We start from the raw sequence: 22,456 nt of genomic DNA on the forward strand, positions 1-22,456 counted from the left end.
TAATCTTGAGAAGTATATATTTTCACAATGTATCCTATCAGTAAGAATGCCAGAAATGTCTTTCTGGCCTAAGGAAGAGGAGAAAGCAAACATTTTTGTGTTGATGGATCTTCAGGAATAGGTAGGTAATAGTTTTTGTAGAATGTAATAAAATCGAGTTGGGCACATTGGAATATTTTACCTGAATGTTATTGTTTGCCAGAAAGAGTTTTCTGGGAGAAAACTCTTTCGCTGTCTGTTGCAGTCCATAATCCTCCGTGAAATGAGGGAAGAGAGAAACAACTATAATGAAATTTTGATATCTGTATATATTTATGGCACTATTGCACTTAAAATTGACTTGGCACCAATGCTCTATTAACTTCTGCCAGATAAAATCAAGGCTCTTAAGACTATCTTTGAAAAAGATCTGAAATTATCAAGAGATTACTTGACCCAGTATTTAGAAACAATGTGATAGCATTCAACTGTGTAAATTGCCATTTTTTAAAGGAACTGCAACACTGGTATTGTCATTTACAAAGAGGTTTGATTTGTTTTGATGAGGACCAGCACAGGCCTTAGTGGACTCCAGTACAAGCACAGCTAAGAAACATGTTTGTCCCACCTTGTGCCTAAAGCTGCTTGAGTTTCCCAGAGAAGGAGACCCTGTATACTGAGGATCTGGGGAATGAAATGGAGATGAAGAAGTTCAGGAACTGAATAAGGTCCTTTCAAAAGACGTACTCTTATGCGATGATGAAATTACAATATAAGAAGTTATTTCTTGACCGTAGCATATAAAAATCTAACCTTTTTTTTTTTTTTTTTTTAAGAAAGCTATCGCTTGTTTCATTTACTTATGTTCTAAAATTTTCTGACACAATGATACAACTTCATTTAAGCGCGATGTATTTTTAAAAGATTCATTGCCTCTAGAAAAGTATGGGCGGTGGTTGTTGTTGTTCAGCTATTATTTCAAGTTTGTTTATCCTGGAGAAAGTCGGATGCTTCTTGTGATTAAGTCGCTACAAAGCAAGTAGCCCTAGAGTGCTGTGTTGCATCCTTCGATGCGCTTTGCAGCGTGGCAGTAGTCGGATTTCTCCCAACGCCAGCGCCTGCAGGGCTAGATTAGAAGGTGAGGGATGGACTTTGTTCTCTGAAGCTCTTGAGCTCTACACGATGGAAGCATCTTGTCCTTAACGCCGGTGTAATTCCTGAGCTCTGAAAAAGGTATTACTTCGCTGTATCTATTTTGGGGCTGATGAGATGCTTCTGGCGCTCCTCAGTTTGAGCTCCTGTAATAGTTGGCAATATATCTCTGCTGTAACACTTTACACCCTTTAACAGATTCAGTAAGGTTTTTATTGTAAACATTGCTTTTTTTCAGGTTGCATATGTAAAAATTTTGGGCTGCAAAAAAAACCACAGAGTAAAAATAGCTACAGACACATGCTTCATGAGCTAATAGGAAGATCTTATATCCATTTACAGTTCATACAGCAAATATTTTCTGCATCTACCCTTGCTGCTTTCATATTACAGATGTCCTACTTCTTCACCTGCTCTGAACATGCAGATAAAGGAGAAGGATGTAAAATGAACTTCTGTGATTAAAAATAAACATTAAAAATTTGGCAGGGGCGGGAGCTATTCGTATGGCATATCTTTGACGTTTAGAGTAATTTCAAAAGCAAAGGTTTGTGAAGCAAAGGTTTCATTTCAAAAGTGTTGCACAGTCTCGTCCCTACCTTCCCCCTTCCCAACCCTGACTTTTTTTTTCTCCCTGCTTTTTCAATAAGCACCCCCAGTAAACCATCTTCCCCCATGAGCTCTTCAGTTTAGCCCGTAGAAACGGGCGGTTTGCCAGACGGCGCCGGTCCCTCAAGCCCATTAGGCTCTCTCTGACGGCGGCTGATAATGAACGGTGCTTGGTGTAAGGAACGGGACTGGCGTTGCATGACCTTGCTCCAGTATGGCAGCTGAGCTGCTGGCAACCAGCTGCATTTCAGGAACTCCTTAAACAAACTGGAGATTGCAATCAGAAAATTATTTAACAACTCTGAGCAATCTCCTGAATTTGTTTAACAGCTTTTTGGATCCAGTTGTGTTTTTAGGCCTCCGTGGTATGCTGTGTCAAGGAGTTCCTCTGCGGTATGCAGTTGTTTCCCTGTTAGCTGGCTCTTTTCCGTGCTTGTATTAGTATTGCATTTGACAGTGATCTATGCTTTCGGGATATGAATTCCAGATTTGTCTCCAGTTAGGTTTCCAGAGGCCGAACTGTACGCTGTACACCTGTAAGGAACAAATCCAACAAGCAAGCAGATCACACTCAAAAGTAAGGCCGGTTGGCCTCACTGGCTAATCTGGCAACAGCGTTTGATTACTGTACTGAGCACGTTTCTAGGTTGAAATCATTGGAGCCCGTACTGGAATACCTGCTGTGGTACGTGTTGTTTGCTATGCACTTTATAGTCTCTTGTGCAGCTTTGTTGGAAAATCAGATGTTCTGGCCGTTCGCATGAGCAGGATTGCTGTATTCCTGTGGAATGTTTTGTCGGATGACAGTGCTGAAGCCTGGAATTAATCTGGTAGAAATGTATTTGTGTCTTGGCAAATATTTTGTGTTAGATGCGAAAACTCGAAGGAGTTGTACTGGAGTGTTTATATGGTCATCTAATCTTTAATTGTGGGAAAAATGACTATAGGTTTAATAAGCTGTATAGAACTTAGAGGGGACACAGTCTTTGCAGAAATGTAAATGTTCATGTCAATTTTTGTCTGAAATGATTTACGTTGGCAGGCTAGCTCAAGCATATCACTGAACCTTTTTGTATATAGAGCTGGAATAATCTGGCTTGGAGGAAGTAAAGGGCTTTTTCCTTACTTCTCAGCACCCTCAGAAGGTGCATGGCCCTCTGCAGTAATGTAGATGCAATACCAAGAAAGACTAAAGAATAAACCTGCAATCTGTCCTGGTCCAGACATAGCCTTAAAGGTATGGCTTAAATATCTTTGGGTGAAGGTAATTTCACCCCCAAAAAAGGTGGTTTTGCCAGTATCTAGCTATCTTTGGCAATTCAGAATTAATGATGGCAAAACTGGACTTGAGACCTTTTGGCCAATAGCCCAAACCATGCAACCATGGCAGCCATCAATGCAACCTTGCAAACCATGCAGCCTTGCTGCCAGCCATCAATGGTGCAATGGTGGCTAGTATAGGGGCTGTTATTTTTTGCCGTGTATGTGTTGCAGTTCAGTTTTGGATTGATGATGCGGAAAATCTGTCTCCTTCATGGCAAGGCCATTTACATAAGAACTGAGAATGTCCTGTTTGAAGCTGGTGTGCGTGAAAAGCATGGAGACATGCAAGTATATGCAACTCGAGTAAAGGTTATGTATTTCCTTGGGTTATGTATTTCTCTTGGGTGGCTCATACTTCTACCATGTTATCATTTTATTTTAATAAGAAAAAGAGTCCTTGTTTCTTATACAGAGTATATGCAGAGTGCTGTAGTTCAAACAGTAGTAATATATCAGCAATACTTCATGTTATCTGGTACGTATGAAGGAATATTATTGAAAAGGATATTTTTGCTGTTTTAGAAGTTTTGAATAATGGGTTATTTTGTTGTCATTTCTGGAATGGCAATCTTGTGGATTATCTCATTTGTTTTTGTAACAGTGAATATTTTGAATAATGTACTTTGCTTTATTTTTCTGCCTTAACCTTTTCTGTTTAATTTTAAGATAACCTCTGCCATCAACCTGTTTTTGCTGGTTTTGAATGAAACCAAGGGGCCTGTTTCAGTGTTCTGGAAAAGTAACGAGATGACAGAGCTCAGAGGGTTGTAATCGGTGGTGCAAAGTCTAGTTGAAGGCCTGTAGCTAGCAGTGTCCCCCAGGGCTCAATACTGGGTCCAATATTGTTCAACTTATTTCTAAATGACCTGGATGAAGGGACAGAGTGCCTCCTCAGCAAGTTTGATGATGATAGGAAACTGGGAGGAGTTGCTGGTACCCCAGGGGGCTGTGCTGCTATTCAGAAGGCACTTGACAGGCTGAAGAGGTGGGCAGAGAGGAATCTCATGGAGTTCAACAAAGGCAAGTGCAGGGTCTTGTGCCTGGGGAGGAATAGCCCCATGCCCCAGTACAGGCTGGAGGCTGACCTGCTGGAAAGCAGCTCTGCAGAGAAGGACCTGGGTGTCCTGGTGGACAACAAGTTGACCATGCATGAGCCAGCAATGTGCCCTTGTGGCCAAGAAGACCAATGGTCTCCTGGGGTGCATGAGGCAGAGTGTTGCCAGCAGGTCGAGGGAGGTGATCCTGCCCCTCTACTCAGCCCTGGTGAGGCCATGCCTGGCGTACTGTGTCCAGTTCTGGGCTCCCCAATAAGAGAGGGACGTGGAGCTCCTGACACGAGTCCAGTGAAGGGTTACTAAGATGACGAAGGGACTGGAGCATCTCTTATATGGGGAAAGGCTGAGAGAGTTGGGCCTGTTCAGCCCATAGAAGACTGAGGGGGGGGGGGATCTGATCAATGTGTATCTAAAGGGAGGGTGTCAAGAGGATGGGACCAGACTCTTTTCAGTGGTGCCCAGCGATAGGACGAGAGGCACTGGGCACAAACTGAAACACAGGAAGTTCCATCTGAACACGAGGAAAAACTTCTTTACTGTGAGGATGAGTAAGCACTGGAGCGGGTTGCCCAGAGGGATTGTGGAGTCTCCTCCCTTGGAGATGTTCGAAAGCCATCTGGATGCAATCCTGGGCACCCTGCTGTAGGTGACCCTGAGCAGGGAGGTTGGACTGGATGATCTCCAGAGGTCCCTTCCAACCTCAACCATTCTGTGATTCTATGACTTTTGTTCTGAGATTTTCTGTTCTTCCTCTCTGGTTACGTTTAACGAGATGTTTGTTCAGGGTTTTTTGTTTTGTTTCTGTTTTTTGTTTCTATTTGTTTAGTAGATCTAGGAAGCAGTTTGAATCTCAGCGTTTCCCATGGCATAGTTCTAGGAGAGCTCCAGCTTGGTGCGTTAGTTCTTCCTGGATTTTGTTCCGAGGTACTGAACTCTTCTGTACATTGGATGGATACGTAGTTGTTGCAGTATTGGGCTCTGGGTTTTCCCTGGGGCTAGGCACCTAATTTTTTGCATGTTGCAGCAAATATTGTGGTGCCTCAGTGCTCTTCTGGATCCAACCGTCAACTGCGTGTCAGTCATAGTGGTAGCTCTCTGCACTGATCTGGTATGAGCTAGTGCCATGACTGAGTTGTGTAATGTGCGAGTGATTTAACTTTCTGATCTCACTAGCTAATTTCCATGATGCACCTCAGTAAAATGCAAGTAAGTGTGCTCTGCATGCTCCTTGCAAGTGTGCTCTGCATGCTCCTTGCAAGTGTGCTCTGCATGCTCCTTGCAAGTGTGCTCTGCATGCTCCTTGCAAGTGTGCTCTGCATGCTCCTTGCAAGTGTGCTCTGCATGCTCCTTGCAAGTGTGCTCTGCATGCTCCTTGCAAGTGTGCTCTGCATGCTCCTTGCAGGTAGAGTTCCCTGATAGGTCGGCATCCATGGTGAGGATGTGTTTGCAGACCATGTAGATAGCTCTGCAGAGTCCCACTACAGTGCAGGTTATGTGGGCACAGCTGAGGGTGAAGGTGGCCACCGGTGGGGCAGAGAGCCAGCACAAAGGCTTCTACAGGGGGCTTTGCTGCGAAGTACATGAATCCAGGACTGTAACGTGCAGGACTTCCCCGCCCAAGTAAAGCGCAATCTGCTGAGCTGTAAGCAGCTTTACAGGCATCACAGTGACGATGAGTTTGGAGCAGCAAGTGAGGTCAGGATGGGAGGGTGAAATGTCTCCTATAGCCTAGATGTTTTTTGATTAGTGATCTTTGTTTTATACTTTCTGAAGACAGCATTTCAGGAGTGCAAAGCTCCCTGACCATGTATGAGGCACCCGGTCTGTACTGAACTCCTTCCGCATTAGCTCGTCCAGCTAGCATTGGTTCAGATGTTCTACTGCGACAGTCCAGTACATACTGGTGAAGTGTACCTCTTATATCTAGCATTATATGTTCACCCTGTTACCACATCTTCCCCATGAAAATAAGTTGACTTTTGACAAATGAAAGTAGCTGGCTGATTTTTAAGACAGTCTACTGACTGATCGAGATTGGAAGTGTCCTGAAAATGAGGCATAACTCAAATAAAGGGCTTGGGTCAGGAGTTTTTAGCTGCTGCTTAGTGACCTTGCACGTACGGAAAATAAACCTTTCTGGCCTTGGAAGCTGAGTAGCTTCTAAAAACTAGTTTTCATGCAAAACGTTACTCTCACCGTTTTTAGTGAGTGAAAACAATTCTTTGGGTGTTATTTCTTTGCTAACTGACTGTCAAATGCCAGCTTAAATCTTCTTGATATCTGTGTGTGTGTGTGTGTGTATGTATATATATATTTTGGAGTTCAAAACATTAAGTGATACTAATCATACGTGTATACAGTAGTGTGTATGAAGTGCAAATGACTTGTGTAAGTCAATTTAATAAATATACCTGAAATCCTAATTTTGCCATCAGTCATGTGTAAAATGTAGATTTGCTATATCCAGACTGTGATTTGGATAGGTGAATTTCTTCATTTTTATTGCATACAGAGTGGAGCTGTGAGCTTTGAACCCACACAGTTATACTCGGTATAACAGGAGAGGATCTCCTGCATCCTTTTTGTTTTTATTGTGTGTCGTCTGTGTGTGATTCCATCTCCCTCCTCCCCAATCAATCTGTCAAGGTTTCTGGTGAAGGTTTCTGTGTGTGAATGCATGATATAATAAGTTAATAGTGAATTGCAATGAAGGTGCTGCAGATCCAACATCGTATATGGTAAGAATAAAATGTAGCTGCTCTGTAATCAGACTCTGAAATTAAGGTAATTCCATGTAGCCCAGCTCAGTTGCTCTGTAGTTTGCACATTAAAGTTTTAAAATATTTGCATCTCTTAAATGATAAAAATGCAACAGTTAAATTGAGCAAAAAGAGAATACAGTAAAGATTGTTTTAAGATTAATTTTGAGTTATGTTCATGATGACAATATGAGAGAACTAATGCATTATTTGTTTTTAGCGCTTAAGTATTTGTTTCATTAACCACTTGACAGTTTTGTAAATGTAATTTTGTCACTTCTGTAAATGATAAATTTATCGTGGTACTTGGAGCATATTTCTCATGAGTTTGGTCAGTGATTTCTTAAATAATTGCTAGGAGAAACAAGACAGCTTTCGTTTAGAATGTGTAATTCTAACAAATTACAGATTATAATGACAGATTATAATCCATTGCAGGTTTAGTTTTCCAGTTCTGAAGACCAGACCTAATCCAGCCTTGAAGAGTGCTTACAGTGATACATTTTCTAATTTGTAATTGTAGTCTCGTTTATATTTAGAGCATGAACCTTCATATTAGATAGCTAACAGAGTTGTAAAACTTGACTTTCACAAGTTAGGAAACACAGAAGATAGAGTACTTTTGCGAGAGCACCTTTGTTACTCTTGCGTGTGGAAATGGGAACGTGGGGTTGAACAGGTGAGCTTGGGCACGCTTAGCTGTGGCTGTCCAGCTGCCTGTCCTTTTATTGGCATTTTCTCCATAGCGGAGACAAAAAAATGCAACGTATGCCTGTGCTTCAGCTGCCATAGTTTGGGCTGGTGTATTAGCACAAGCCGGCCTTCATCGGTGGTTTAAGATGCTGGCCCGTGCCCTGGGACAGCTGAGGCATGGACACACGTCCCATTCTGCTGCTTCTGTTGGAGGGTGGCTTCTAGCCAAAAAGCAAAGACAGCAGCTGGAAGGCCCTCACACTGCTTTAGTAACCAGGCCAAGTCAGAGTTCAAATTTTTAATGATCATGCATTTTTTTCCCCCCAAATATCCAGCATTTCTTTTATTCTCGTTTACTGTGATGTCATTTTACAGATGAAGCAGTGAGACACAGAGAACTAGCTTGGAAGAGCTGCCTTTTCAGCGAGTCCCCCCCGAAAGCTGATTATATTAATGCTTTAACACTGCTACTGCTTTTTATATATCTAAAGCATAGTACTCACATTTCAAGAGAATTTCAATACTTCCAGAAATCAAGATCCAGTGACTCAAGCCGGGAGCTTGAGAAAGAGGAACAGGCAGTATCATGGGTGAAAGAGTCTATTTACACCATTTCTCCCCACCCCCACTGGCATCACGTAGCAAGTCCGTGATGGATAAAGAAGGAATTTACTTCTGTTCAGTTGTCTTAATCACAAGACCACAATATGCCTTCCCATAGTCCTTTTTTTCGTTTACTGTATGCCTTCATGTATGCTTACTGTAGTTTCTCCAACAAATGAAGCAGGAATCCTCAGACAAGAGTTTCATTCACTGTAATAGCCCTGATTCATTCTTTGAACACGTGATTCCATCCTGTGCACAGAAGGTGCTTTGACCTTAAGGGGAAGAGTAAGTGACTGTGTTATTACTCATGTTTTAACTCTGTTCCTTGTTCGCAAGGACGCTATCTACAGAGGCTTCTGAGGGTACTTGATTTGGCAACCTTGTATTTTTCTAGGTTTTTTTTTTTTTAGTGCCTCCCCCCCCCCCCCAAAAAAAAAAAAAAGTTTGCCTTAGACAAAAGGTCTTGTAGAATCTGATAGATTTCCACATGGGTCATCAGCAAGAGTATGACCAGCTTGTAGCAGTATCCTCTGCCTTCTCGGAGCTGCTAGGAGACAAACTGTTATGTGGTATTCGCAGTTATTTCTTGGACAGCAGAAGACTGTCAGAAGTCAAAACCTCAAACTGTGGGTTTAATTTCAGGTTCTGGTAGGGTGTATTATCTAATAAGACATCTTCCCCGAACGTTCTCCCTCTTGGAGCAGATTCACATGTAAACTTACTACTCTAGTACCTGTTTTATTGGTTGTCTTGTTGCAGAATGGAGCCAAGGCGTATCACAAGTTGAGAGTGCTAACACTCGGTGTTAAGTGAGCATCTGTGGGGGAAAAGTTTGTATGTCTGAAGATCTGAAATTGTGCTTTAGGTTATACGTAAACTGAAGTAGCTGGCAAGCCTGCCTTTTGCTGTCGATCCCTAACTTGTATGTTATTCCTTATGTTAGTGTGTGCCTAGATTCAATTAGAAAGTTTTGGCCATGCTCTAGAGGCTGCAGGCTGTTTCATGGACAATATTTGAAGTACTTGGACTCTTATGAGGTTGTGAGGACCGCTTATGAGGTCAGTTATTTTATTTTGAAGGTTTATTTTTTTCTGGAGTTTTGTCTGCAAACAGTAAGGCTACCCTACGTAGGTAGGACGTAGTCGTTTTTACAGCTTCAGCTGTCACAGATGTGTCAGTCTGGTAAAAGTTTTGATGTCACAGGCTTGTCAGTCAGGCAACAGCAGTGCTAGACTATTTTGTTGGCACATAGGAGATTCATATCGGTTTTATGCCAATATGTTAAGATTAAGAGTGAAATATGTTTAAAGTGGCCTGTTTCTGTACCAAGTTCTCAAGTTTTCTGTTTCAAGAATTTCTGCTACGTATAGTATGTATTTTGATGCACTGGTGGATGGATAAATCCAGTCCATCTTGAACAATAGTAGCTGTTACAATTATCAGAGGGTTAGGAATGGGAAGAAATTTTTGCAATTTTGGAGTTATTTATCTGGGTTATGTGATGTTACGCTAAAACAAAGTTCACTTTGCTTCCAGAATTTCCCCTTTAGCAGCCTCAATGCTGACGCTACCCCCCCACCCCCCACCCCGGTCATCCAATGTTTGGCAAACTTTGTCCATGATTTCAAGCCTGAGCTGTCACAAATTATTTATGAAGGGTACTGATGCTTCCAGCGGACAGCTTATCCTGGCTGTTGGCCATATGTTGCTTACATTGTCCCTGAAAAGGGAAATATCGAGACTTGTCTTTCTGCATGGTAAAGTAAGAAGCCAAAAAGCTGCTGTCTGAGCCTCCATTTGTGCACTTTGCGGTAAATATAATGACAGAGTGTCCCGACTCCTCTCCTCCCCGCTTTACCTCTTGGACCTTGCAGAATTTGCAGCGCTTCCGGCTTGCCAGCTCCGAGACTGCGAGGAATGTGGTCTGCAACCTCCTGCCACCGGCTTAGTAGCTGGCCTTGGTTCACGGCAGTGGGTATGGCCCTGCGTAACGTTAAACTTCCACCCTTTCAGAAGGGGATTGAAGCTTAGGCATTAGTTTTGATATTACTTATAAAATAATACTTGATTTAAAAATGCAGCTCCCCAGCATAAGAGCATTCACTCTTGTGTAGTCATGTATATTGTCATAATCCTTTGAGAAATCACATTTACTAGCAGTATTTTAAGAAACAGACTATGGTCAGCTAGTGTAGATAATGAATAGTGTAAAAGTAAAACTTATACTATTTACGTGTTTAGTGTATGCACAAAGCCTAACTGATCATCAGTATTTTTTTTTTTTAGTATATTCCTTCTGTCAATCGGATAGTAATCAAAGTATTATTGTGACTTTTGTAAGGACCTCTGAGTTACTAGTAAATATCAATCTACTTTATTATGTACTAGGACATAGGATTTAATTTGTAATACCGCATTTCAGATCATGCTTTTTATGTTGCAAGTAAAATTATGTTATGATAGCAGAATTGAGCAAAATCAGTGGGCAGAGCTACGTTTGAATAAAAGTCTTCATTCAAATGTAGAAAATGTAAAAGAGAATATACAAAATACGAGGCAGAAAGCATTTTGGTTAAAATGTCGTGAATTCTCAACGACGTGCAAGTCCTTCCTTTAACAGATACGCACAATCCATGAATGCTTTGGCCAAAATTTATGGGAGTTTGCAATTATTTTTGACCTCTAGGTTGTAACGTATCCTCCAGATTTCTATCTCCTGTGGGATCAGCATACCATTACTGCTTTCTTCATCCTTGCCAAAGTCGGTACATTAGTGTAACAGCTGAAAGATAGATTGGTGGTAAAGCCAGGTAGTCTTATAATCTGCCACTTACTTGGATATAGACACAAGTATACTATTTCAGTAAGATATTAGCTTTTTTTTTCCCATAAGCTTATATGAATGACCTGCCTACATAGACATATTGTAATTTCGATAGACTCTCATTTAAATGTAAATACACAGTACTGCTAAATGTCTTCGATTAGAGTAGATAGGGAGTGTACAGAGCAAGTGTTTACGGGTTATAGAGCATATTCTTGTGTTATGTTTTTCATGTCCATATTTAAATCTTTGCATCCAAAAGCAAAAATACTGTTAATTTTAAAAGTCATATAAAAGCTAATACGGCAGCCTGCTTGAACAGTGTTTTCATTAAGAGAACCTCATTGCTGACATATGCGAATTGCCCAAAGTTATGCATGTTTCATGACAGTATTTTCTGCAACTTGCTTTTAAAATCCATTGCATGCAAGAGGTGTGTTTGATGTTCGAGCAAAGCCAGGCTCATGTGCATCCGTGGCTGGGAGACCACAAGCAATTATCTTCATTAATGTTTCTTTGACCTACCATAATACTCCAAGATGTATTTAACGTTATTAAAAGTAAATCATGTAGCACTCCTGTGATTTATGAGGCTCAAATTAGCAACTCTTTGCTTTCTCACCTAGCTAAATTTCTTAACCATTGGTGGAAGCTGCAAATAGCTCTAGGGGACCTAGCTCTTTCGAGGTACACTTCCAACGTTGTGGGTATTTTTAGCTCTCCGTATGATTTGTGCTTGGCTTCCTATTGTAACGGACTTTAAGTTGTCTGGATGCAGAAGGTGCAGTTCTTCATTATGCTACTGAGTCCGAGCAGGATAAGCATCTACGTAAAAGTGAACACAAGCTTTCCGGTAGGCAGGGGAGTGCGGCGGTCGTCTGGTGATAATTTTATAGAGGATTTATCAAGCTCGTAAGCTTTTGAAGGGAGAGAGGAGGTGGAAGGGCAGGTAGGTTTCCTTGAGCGAGCTGACTTGTGCTGTTTGTAGTTCTCATGTGAGTCAGCAGTCTCTGATATGCTCTGATAGCTCGAATAAAAATAGCAAGCCATCTTGTCCTAAGCTTTGAAGTAAAGCCTTAGTAAAGAATTATCTAGCTCGAGTTAAGTGTTTTTTTTTCCTTTCGTAAAGAAAGGCTGATACTATAGTCATAGAGCTAAACAAAGCAAGCCCTACCCAGCACTTAACTGACATCATCCCTGCTGCATCTGTGCATGTCCTAAATCTATAGGAAAGCAGCTGGAGCACTTCCCAGTATATAATATATGTCCTGCTACCAAGCAATGCACAGTGAGTCCATGCCAGATGTATTTCACTGTGACATATTAATTTCTTCGCTTCAAACGGCGTGTGGTTAGGGATAATATACTTAATGAAATATGTGAGCGACAAACAATACAGCATAAAGTAATGCTTTTTCATTTGAGGAGCTCAGAAATGTTTGCAGTAAATTATGTAAGCGTCCAAATCCCAGCCGTGTGTAGATGGTGACTAGGGAAGAGCATGAGGCCAGGGCAAGAAAATAGAAACCGTTTCCTCTGTGCGCTCTTGGCGATCCCCGAAGCTCAGGAGCTCCCTAAACCTGATGGGGGTTCTGACCTCAGGCTTTCGGCCGCTGCTGAGCCTTTTGTTCGCCCTGGGGGAACTATCTGTCCTCGTCCCCAGATGCCCCTCCTGAGGGGCAGTACTCTGCTCAAAGCTCATCAGGTTACACGTAAACTCAGGATATGCATCGCATAATGTTTACCTGCATTCAATTTCTCCTGCCGCTTTATTGTCTGTACTGTGACACTTGGGTCCTCTGCATTTCTTTATAGTTACCTTTTGTCTTTATACTGGAATAGCTGCAACGGCTTCTAGGGAAGCTTTGAGAGAGTTTGGTACTTACAATTTATCAGAGCTGCAGAACTGAGAACTGCTAATCTGGAAATTGCTTTTATTTTGGGAGGAAGGGTAGGATGTCTCGTTTTTGTCTCATAAGTTTGAGAAATTACCCGTCCATTGACTATGTTTCAGCACTGGAGATTTGGGATGGTTAAAAGCGAGCACGTTGGCTGTAAATGCTTCACGTCTGATATTAGATATTGGATAGCTGATATTATGATGTGAGATGATTGACGTGGTGGGTGGAAAATTGTTACTGTTTGGATCCTGATGGGTTGAAAATCTCCTAGAGAAGAGCAGAAAGGAGTATATCTACTGGCACATGCAGATGTTTTCTGATGAGTTGGAATATGCCTTGAAGGTGATATTTTAAAGTTTTTTTAAGTTAGCATTTTAGAAAACTGCTCAAAATCGCCAAAGGTTGAGTAGTCTTTCAGTATCTGTAAACTAGCTAATTTATGTGCATGGGTAAGTCACTATTTGGAAAAATCAAGGGCTGGTTTTTTTAAGTTGTGGTTAATTGAATGATGCTCTCCCTATATTTGCTCAAAATATGTACACACGGAAATCTAGCATTATTAACTGTCAAGTTATTTGGTGACTTTAATCAGTCTTACAGACTGCAGCAACCTTTTGACATGAGAAGAATGCTGTGGTTGCTTCAGTATTTTGTGGACAATATATCGGATAGCGTACTATTTTTTCCTATTGATTTTATTCTCAGTAGAATACATTAATTCAAAACTAGAGGGTCTCTTTGAATCTGTGGTGCCTCAGGATCTGGGAAAAATTCGTAAAAGCTTGAGGTGACATAGGTAATTATATCTGAGAAGAGTTGGGCCTGAAGTGATTGGCGTTTGCGTTAAGTATCTCCCGACTGCATTTGTCTTTACAGCTTCGGTATATTAAAACACTGCTCTCTTTTCAAACGTCAGGTTGGAATGATCAGTTACTTCTGTAAGGTGATGGGTATCGTTATTTAGGCTGCTGCTCTGTATTGCTTTTCATTGTGCATGTCAATCTTTTGAGAGATTCCCAACAAGATAAAATGTCTAACCTATTTTTGTTTTGGCTTTTTTTTTTTTTTCCCTAGTGTTGATAACATGATGACATGACTGTCCTGACTATGCAGTGCAGGTACTGATGGGAAAGGATCCAATATGAGTGTAAATGATGTTGGAGGCAGACGACGCTTTGAGGATAGCGAGTATACGTTGCACATATACCCTGGGAGCATTGCCGAAGGGACCATCTATTGCCCCATTACCGCCAGGAAAACTTCAACAGCGGCTGAGGTGATTGATTCTCTCATTAATAAACTTCAGCTAGAGAAAACAAAATGTTATGTCCTTGCAGAAGTGAAAGAGTTTGGTGGGGAGGAATGGATCCTCAACCCCACAGACTGTCCGGTCCAGCGCATGATGTTGTGGCCTCGCATGGCCCTCGAGAACCGAATAAGTGGAGAGGATTATCGCTTCCTGCTGAGGGAGAAGAATCTCGATGGGTCTATTCACTACGGCAGTCTCCAGTCTTGGCTGCGGGTGACGGAGGAGCGCCGCAGGTTGGTGGAACGTGGCTTCCTTCCTCAGCCGCAGCAGAAGGACTATGACGATTTGTGCAGCCTACCAGACTTAAATGAGAAAACGCTCTTGGAAAACCTCAGAAACCGCTTTAAGCAAGAAAAAATTTACACCTATGTAGGCAGCATTCTAATAGTTATTAATCCATTCAAGTTTCTCCCTATTTATAATCCTAAATATGTTAAAATGTATGATAACCATCAGCTGGGAAAGCTGGAGCCCCATATTTATGCTGTGGCGGACGTGGCCTACCATGCTATGCTTCAACGGAGGAAGAACCAGTGCATCGTGATTTCAGGAGAAAGTGGGTCAGGAAAAACACAGAGCACAAACTTTCTGATTCATCACCTCACTGCCCTCAGCCAGAAAGGATTTGCTAGTGGAGTAGAACAGATTATTCTTGGAGCTGGACCAGTGCTTGAGGTAAGATGAAAATGATAGTACTGTGGAAACTCTTTTAGTGGTGTTTAAAGAAAAAAAAAATCCAAGTTGTTATGGTTTTATTATGATGCTAATCTGAGGTTATCTGGGAAATGTTGATAATAAACAAAGTAACAACAGTATTAGCGGTAAGAGGAAGTTGTATCTCTGCCTGGGAATACTAACTTTTACAGCAAAAGAAAAGTGCAGCAAATGGCTCTTTGGTGGAGTTATTAATGCATTTATTTCACTCAAGTTTTCTTTACTACTGGTATATTTCAGTGATTTTTTTTTTTTTTTTGGATTTTTCAAATCCAAAAAGGTATGGAAAAAAGCTTTCTTGAGTTACCAGAAGTCTGCTTAATAGTATGTTGAAAGTTGAGTTCATAGCCTATAGTACATAGATGGTGTTATATTCAAAGTTTCTTTACGCTCAACTTCGCTGAGATGGGGAATAGATCAAAGTTAATTTGAGTAAGTCTGGACTTTCTTTTTCAGTCCTCAGTTTTTATATGCTTGAGGTTTAGCCTGTGTGATTAGTTGCTTTATGAGAACTTTTGCTGGGGAGGAAAGGAGGTTAGATGAACTGGACCATTAACGGCACAGATATGCAACTCTACAGAGGGTTATAAGTATTTATTATTTAATTTGCTCTCAACTTTGTTGCATAGTTCTTTGAAATCATTTTCCTTTAAATTTGTCAGTTTGTTGGGTTTTTCTGGTTAGAGTTTTGCTTGTTAAAGCCTTCCTGCACGTGGCTTTGCATGTGTCTTACTTGGGTGATGGGAGCATCAGACTTGGAAAAATCACTTCAGCTATGACACGCTTCCTCTTTGAAACTGGAATACAAAGGGATGGCTTTCTAAGAAAGACCAGCTGCTCTCGGGTGTGGCAACACTCCTCCCTCTTGTCCAAAAAGCTTGCTGTCAGTTCCCTGGTGGATTATTTCTAAATGAACTGTAATCTGCGTTTGTGAACTGCGTTTTGGCTGTGGCTGTGCGACTGGCGTCTCAGTCAAATAGACAGCAGAGCAAATTTCTCACAATTCGAGACTATTCACTTCTCATTTCTGGCTATTGTTTTGGCCTTTGGCCTTACCTTTCGAAACGGTGCAACTATTTTGACAGTTGTAGACAAACATATCTATTCTGTTTGTATTTATTCCATTATTGAGTTGGAGGATTTGGGTCTCCTTAAACTACCAGGAGAAGCTTGGGAGCTGAGGACGGACTAGTGTTCAGGCTTTGCTAGTGGACATCTCTGCTAAGGGTAAGTAAGCAGCTTCAGTTTACAAAGCCTACAAGATTCTTCTGTTTTCACATTAGGACCACAGGTACTGCGGACCGAGCTAATTTAAGCTGGAATTAGCAAATGACTAATCATGCTGGATGAATTTTGTCCTGAAAAGAAGCGAAGATTCATAGCAAACTGAAGATGGAGAAATGACGAGTGCCTTCTTTTGATGTTCTTTATGAAGCTTTGTTGTGTTAATTTTTTCAAAGCTCGTGGTCAAGTGGGTTCCCAGTTCTTATTTCCTCCAGCGTTTCTTCTGTTGGTGTGGAAGGGATGGTGGAGCTGTTTCTTGCTAGAGTCAATTAGAAAGATTTAGACCAGGCCTTAGTAGTCTGCAGTTAACTCGTTACTGCAATCAAACAGGTCTTGATTCATTTTCAGTTCCCTTCTTTTCAGGAGCAAAGGGGGAGTAACAAGGCTTTGGATTTCTACAAGTCAATGTTACATTTAAAACCATGTTCTCATAGAGAATAAATTCATAGACCATGAGTCTACAGAAAAAGGCAGACCTGTGTACAAAGCTGAATGGACCAAAGTTCATTATGTCTAGGTAGGCCCAGCATTTTTTGCAAAGCATTCGGTGCTGGTCTGCCTATTGCAGAAGGTTCTGATGCACTTAATCTCTGAAAAGGCTTTTAAACTGCTAATAGGCCTTTAAAAGTATGTACTTTCAGTGTTGTGGAAAAAGTGATGTCACTTTGGTCAGTGACAGCGTGCTACTGCCCTGTAATAGCTCTGAGAGATGTGTGTTTTAGGGACTACGTTATTGCGTTTCTTGCCTGGACAAGAGTGCAGCAGCAGCATAAAGAAGAGAATGCAGCATCCATAAAGAAGACTGCCCCTAAATGCTCTCCCAGCTTCCAACTGTTTTCACTGAGGGGTTTTTCTGAGATGGTTGTGGCTCATCTATTCCGTAACCCCCAATAGATCTCTCTTGCAAGAAAGTATGTGCCTATTTATCCTTTGAACCCACGCAGATGTCTTGCCTCCACAACACTGGTTGTGAGGAGGGGCCCACCTGTGGTGGGTGGGAGACCTGGTCCTATAGGCCAGTTGCAAAAGTGCCTGAGCATGACAGGCTGAAAGTGCACTGGTGCCATCCCTTAATAAGTGAACACCTATGGGAAAGATTTAAAACTTTAAATGTTTTTCTTCAAAAACAAACTGTGCTGTTTTTAATACGTCTACGTCTGTACACGCAGGTGCATATACTCAATGTGTATATGTGGAATACGCACAGCCGAGCGCCCCCACCTTGCTCTGTACGTTTGAACACCAAGAACCTTCTCAAGCTCATGCGAAATCTCACTACGGTTTTCAGCTTTCTGCATTGCTTGTAGTCAAACAAGCTCGTGTCCAGAGACCAGAAGCAGAGGCTCCCCGTGAGCTGCCGTGTTGCCGGCTCTTGGTTCTCTGCTGCCTGTTATTTCATTCTATTGAACAGGGAGATATGATGCAAGTGATTTTAGTACAGTGCAATTAGAAAATTCCTGATGATCAGGACTGCAGTTGTTACCCGCATGTTGCAGGAAGGGACTTTTTAGTTCTAACTGCTTTCCTCTCGGATGGAGGAGAACAGTGCAAATAGTAACTGGTAAAGCTCTTGTGGAGATTGCTGCTTACGTTCATGCTGCTTCTTCCTCCAGTCTATTCTGCATGTTGGAATCAGGCACAGGGGAAGGATGTAATAAGCCTTTCTGCTCTCCTTTCACTAAATCTGCAGCTGTTTAAGGGGAAAAAAAAAAAGCCATCTGACACATCATGAATTTCATGAATTCAGGGAATCATGTCTGTTAGTTCTTCTGCTTTTGGAACAGAAGTTTGCATTCTTTTGCTTTGGCAGCTGTACTTCTGCTGTTGCACTTTTGTAGCGGCCTCCAGGTCTTGCTGAAAAAGTTAGGTTAATCCAGAATTTCTGCTGGTCTTCCATTTCAGTTCGAGCGATTCACAAATCAGCCAGTCTTAAAGATAAGCTGTGCATACGTCTGTTTTTCCTTTGCTTGCTAAAATTTGTGTTAAGGGATCCTCAGAGATCTGCTATAATGAGTAGTGTTACCCTGCGACCAGTTTGCAGATTGACCTTGCTGTGATTCCTTGTGTTTGTACTTGAAAGAGATTTTCTCACTCACTTCTTTAAGTGTGAACGCTATACTTATGTATCTTTTTTTTCTTTCTCTCTTTCTTCTTCTTCCAGAAGCCTTCTTGGATCCCCTTGTTTGCCTTCCACGTGGTTAAAATTAAATTTGGCTCAGGCTTGTATTTAGGAGGCAGTGCACATGGGCATACCTCTTTAGGCCTCTGCTTCTAATTTTGGCAATACAGTCTTTCAGCCCGCGTCTATGCGGGCCTGTTTACATCTTCCTTTCTACCTGCTTGCAGAGCATTTCGAGTGGATTGAATGATCGAAGCGAACCATCCGTTCCTGGGACCGCGTTTGCCGTCGTGCTGGCACGGGAGGAGTGCGGGTGTAGCAAAGTAGGATTTTGTGCAGCTTCGCTGTGCTCCTGTTTTACCGTTCTGACTGGCCTAAGGCAGCTCATCTTTGGGGATATCATTTTGCAGATGGCATTATGAGATTCCTGAGAGCCTCATCCAAATCCCGCTTTTGGGGAGCGCTGTCACGGCATGCTGTTACTGTCATCTACATGCAGCAGTGTCGTCGCGCAGCTGTATGCAGCAGTGATTTGAGGTAGAGGTGTGTACGGAGACCAAGCTCTTCTGTCTTCCTCTGGAAGTGGGATTTAATGGGCAAACTTAGTGCTGCTTCGGGAAGGGTTATTCTCATACCACAACATCCCTTTTTAAATAATATTCGACAGTGCTGGTTGAATTCAAACAAATCTTCTTTAATTGTGTGTAATTATGGCATTATAGGAACAATGTGATTCGCCATTCGTTTTGTGGTAAATGGTGTCACTTAGATACCATACTTCTTAAACAAAGACAAGGTCCAAATTGGTTTTAAAAAGGTATTTTTTTCTTTATATTTTTCTATATTTTTCCCCTAATTTCCTATGAAACATTTTTCCCTGTACAAAATTGCTTTTTTTCATATGGCAAAAGTAGAGCTGAGTTTGCCAGCTTTACTCTTTGGTTTCAAGACTGAGCTTCTCCAATTGAATTATTTTATTTAGATATCAGAGGAAAAATTGCATGTGCTAACATGTGCTGTACTTGCTGTGTAATTCGATTCTGTTTCTGATATACTTTGTGCAATACTTTGGATGAAAACTTAATTATGATCAACCTGATGCTCCATCTGGGACCTGGACTTTGCTGCTTAACTACTGTATATAGAGATGGTTTGCTTTTCATTTAGACGTCAACCCAGATATTTAATAAGAGAGCATGAAGGAAGCGTACTAGTCAGCTGTGCGCACGTGTGTTTTGTATATGCATGTCCTTTTCTAGCGTCCTCAAGAGAATGAGAAAAGACTTCAGCGTTTTAACTCCTCCTAATGTGAATTGTCCAAAGGGACAATTGATTTTTTTTTTTTTAAATTCCATTTAAATTCCATTTTCACTGCTTCAATAAAACAATTTTTTCCCCCCCCTTCCACCCGGACAAGTTGGCTTTTATTTTGGAAGGGGGGAATAGGAGGAGCTTGCTGCAGGCAGCCTAGGGAGAGCAAGAAGTGTTTCTACATTAAATGGCTTTTGGCATTATAATTTCAGATTTGCTGCCAAAAATGTATCATTATCACAGGATTTCCAACTATGTTCTACCTGGAAAACCTTAGTTTAGACATGAGGCTATTTTACCATAGATGCAATAAATGTTGTATACAAAGTGGTTGCTTTCCTGGAGTTAACTTGCAGTGAAAAATAAAGATGCTTTGTGCATCATATGAACTTTTAATGACTAGTACCAGTTTTATAACTGATATCTTTAAATTGTAAATCTCTTCAAATCTCAAGAAATTCTGTCTGTGCTTAAAGTTACATTGTAATATTTCATTTTGGGCCAGAAGGAAAGGTCGGTTTCTTGAGGTTTTTCTGTGCAGTATTCCCAGTCCTCATTCTGGTTCGTTAGTCTTCAGGAAAATGTGCTTTGGCAAAGCAGCTCTTCTGCCTGTCTTGATGGCATAGATGGGATTCACAGGATTAATTCGCTTAACTGAAGATTCCCAGGTCACAATCCCATTTAACAGGTCAGAGCTAATTGGCCAGCACAATTCAAGCCTCTTATAACCAAACAAAAATTCATTTTTTTATTTTTAATTTTTTTGGGGGGGGAAAGTTTGAGGTTGTATAGACCATCCACCCCTTCTCCTCCCTCCCCTCCAATGATCTAATGCAGTACCAAAACTTGCTGTTCTAGGTGCTGTAATTACTAGACTGCTTTATAGCTTAGGACTGGATTTGAAGCTTATCAGCTTCAACATTCAGTTGAAGAATATTTTGAAAGAATGTATATCCTGTGAAAAACTCGATTTTGGCAGATGACCTCATACGTTAAGACAGCATTTCCTTAGAATCCACTAATTGTGCGAAAGCAATGTGAATTGGGATGGGATGCCAAACTAGTGCTGGGGAAACCAGTCGATAGGGATTTTCAGCTCTGAATCACCACACCTGAACTTCAAAAATTGCAAAGAAAACTATGCCTGTCCAAAGGATTTTTTTTTTTTTAATTTGTATTTATTATGTTCATAGTGTGTTACAGTCCCCACAGCTAGAAAAGTGGTGGTGGTATACTATTGAACCCACAGTTCCTCTTTAATTCCCAGATAGCAGAGGTAGTGTAATTCGGTAGGACTCGAGTGTCTAAATGCATGAAGTTGTCCTTACTTAGATATGTCTCCCTTATCTAAATAAGGGAGATGAAAATTGTGTTAGTTTGAGATAAATACTAAACTAAGTGTGCAGAGGAATGCAAGGTGAAAAGGTGAAGTAAAGATTTCAGATGTATGCTGATGGTTTAGGGGCTCGCTACTTTTTCAAGAATATTAGACATGAAATTTAGTAATAATTACATATTTTTATACCAAGCAAGGCTTTCAAACTGCTATTGCTATGTTGAAACCTAGGTCTCCTGTTCTTCTTGCTCTACTGATGACTTTAAGTTGGGACATTCAGCAAGGTGTTGTGTACCCTGTGACCATGGTATGTTTTCATTTTTCAAGATCTACTAGAGACAAATCCTACTCGTGTAAACCCTTGGGAGACCTCTGAACGGGAAGTCTAGTCCAGTGAATTTTAGAGGCTATCCAGCTGGAAAATAATTCTTTGGGTTTGCTCATCACTGTTAGTCTCATTGTTGGCTCATGCATTCGGGAGAAAAAACTGAATTCTACAGACTTCCTTCGTTTTTCAGAAGGGGACTCCCGTTGTTGGTGGCTGCCATCAACTCTCATCACTGAGGCTGGCAGTTTAAGAAAAAAGGCAAGAGGTATTTCTTTCATTTCTTGGGCAGGCCTTAGGCAGAAGAAAGATAAATATTTGAGAATTTTTAGACATTCCTTATTTATTTTTGAACTCCTTCCTGGACTTTGGGAAGCTTGTTATCCACTCCTACAGACCTGGGGGAGGAAGTCTTATTTTCAAGTAGCCCTAGCTTTGCCATTAGCTTCTGGGGGTGTATCTCTACAAATTGTTACAAAGTGGCTTTTTAAACCATACCTGTTTGAGCGATGCTGTTTGCAATCTTCTACATAGAGTTGTAATATAGGGAGCATTTTTCATTAACTGTAGTTTTACCTACCCTTAGTCAATGTGAACCTTCAGAACTTGAAGGTGACATCCTTGCCTCATGTTTTAAGACACTGGTTTCCAGATACATCAAAAGGAGCTTTATATTTGGAATCCCAACTTGTTTTCATAGGCTTAAGTCTTCAGAGATGGAAAGTTGACATTGAGCTCCCCAGTGCCCGTGACTGTGACCCTACTCTGAAAAGCTTGAGCTTCCCCCCCCCGTCGCATAGGAATCGAGAGGGAAACCACACTGCAGCTTTGCTGGGGAGATCTGAATGCCAATGAATGCATCAAATCTTGTTAATTCTCTGCGTGAAAGAAAAAATAATGAATTTCTCCCTGCCCCAGGTATGCCGAAATTTCCCCAGACAGTTATTGGGTGAGCCTAGATTTAAAAGAGCCATCAGATTGCTTTATCATCCATAACTTTTCCCAACATCTGGTTTGTCACAAGAAGTCCTGCAATGGCAACTACAGAAACTAGACGTGTTTCCTAAGCAGCTGTTTGCATGCATCTTAAACATCCCCGTGGGGATTTTCTCAATTGCTATAAAAAAAAAATAACAAGGAGAAGTCTTCCTGTGGCA

At 41.3% G+C, this 22,456-nt stretch overlaps 1 protein-coding gene across 10 annotated transcripts in view; it reads left to right on the top strand.

Annotated features, from left to right (window-relative positions):
* MYO9A (myosin IXA) overlaps nucleotides 1-22,456 on the top strand; it is a 225,775-nt gene that overhangs the window by 33,408 nt on the left and 169,911 nt on the right. For all 10 annotated transcript variants that reach the window (XR_011143653.1, XR_011143652.1, XM_068957968.1 and 7 more), the window contains exon 2: nucleotides 13,976-14,885. Coding sequence is in view for 8 of the 10 variants with exons in the window: in XM_068957968.1 (XP_068814069.1) it covers nucleotides 14,043-14,885 (843 nt within the window). In the remaining 2 variants the exon portion in view is untranslated. The remainder of the gene's footprint in view (nucleotides 1-13,975; nucleotides 14,886-22,456) is intronic.

This window comes from Struthio camelus, chromosome 12 (assembly GCF_040807025.1).
Source record: "Struthio camelus isolate bStrCam1 chromosome 12, bStrCam1.hap1, whole genome shotgun sequence".
NCBI lineage: Eukaryota > Metazoa > Chordata > Aves > Struthioniformes > Struthionidae > Struthio > Struthio camelus.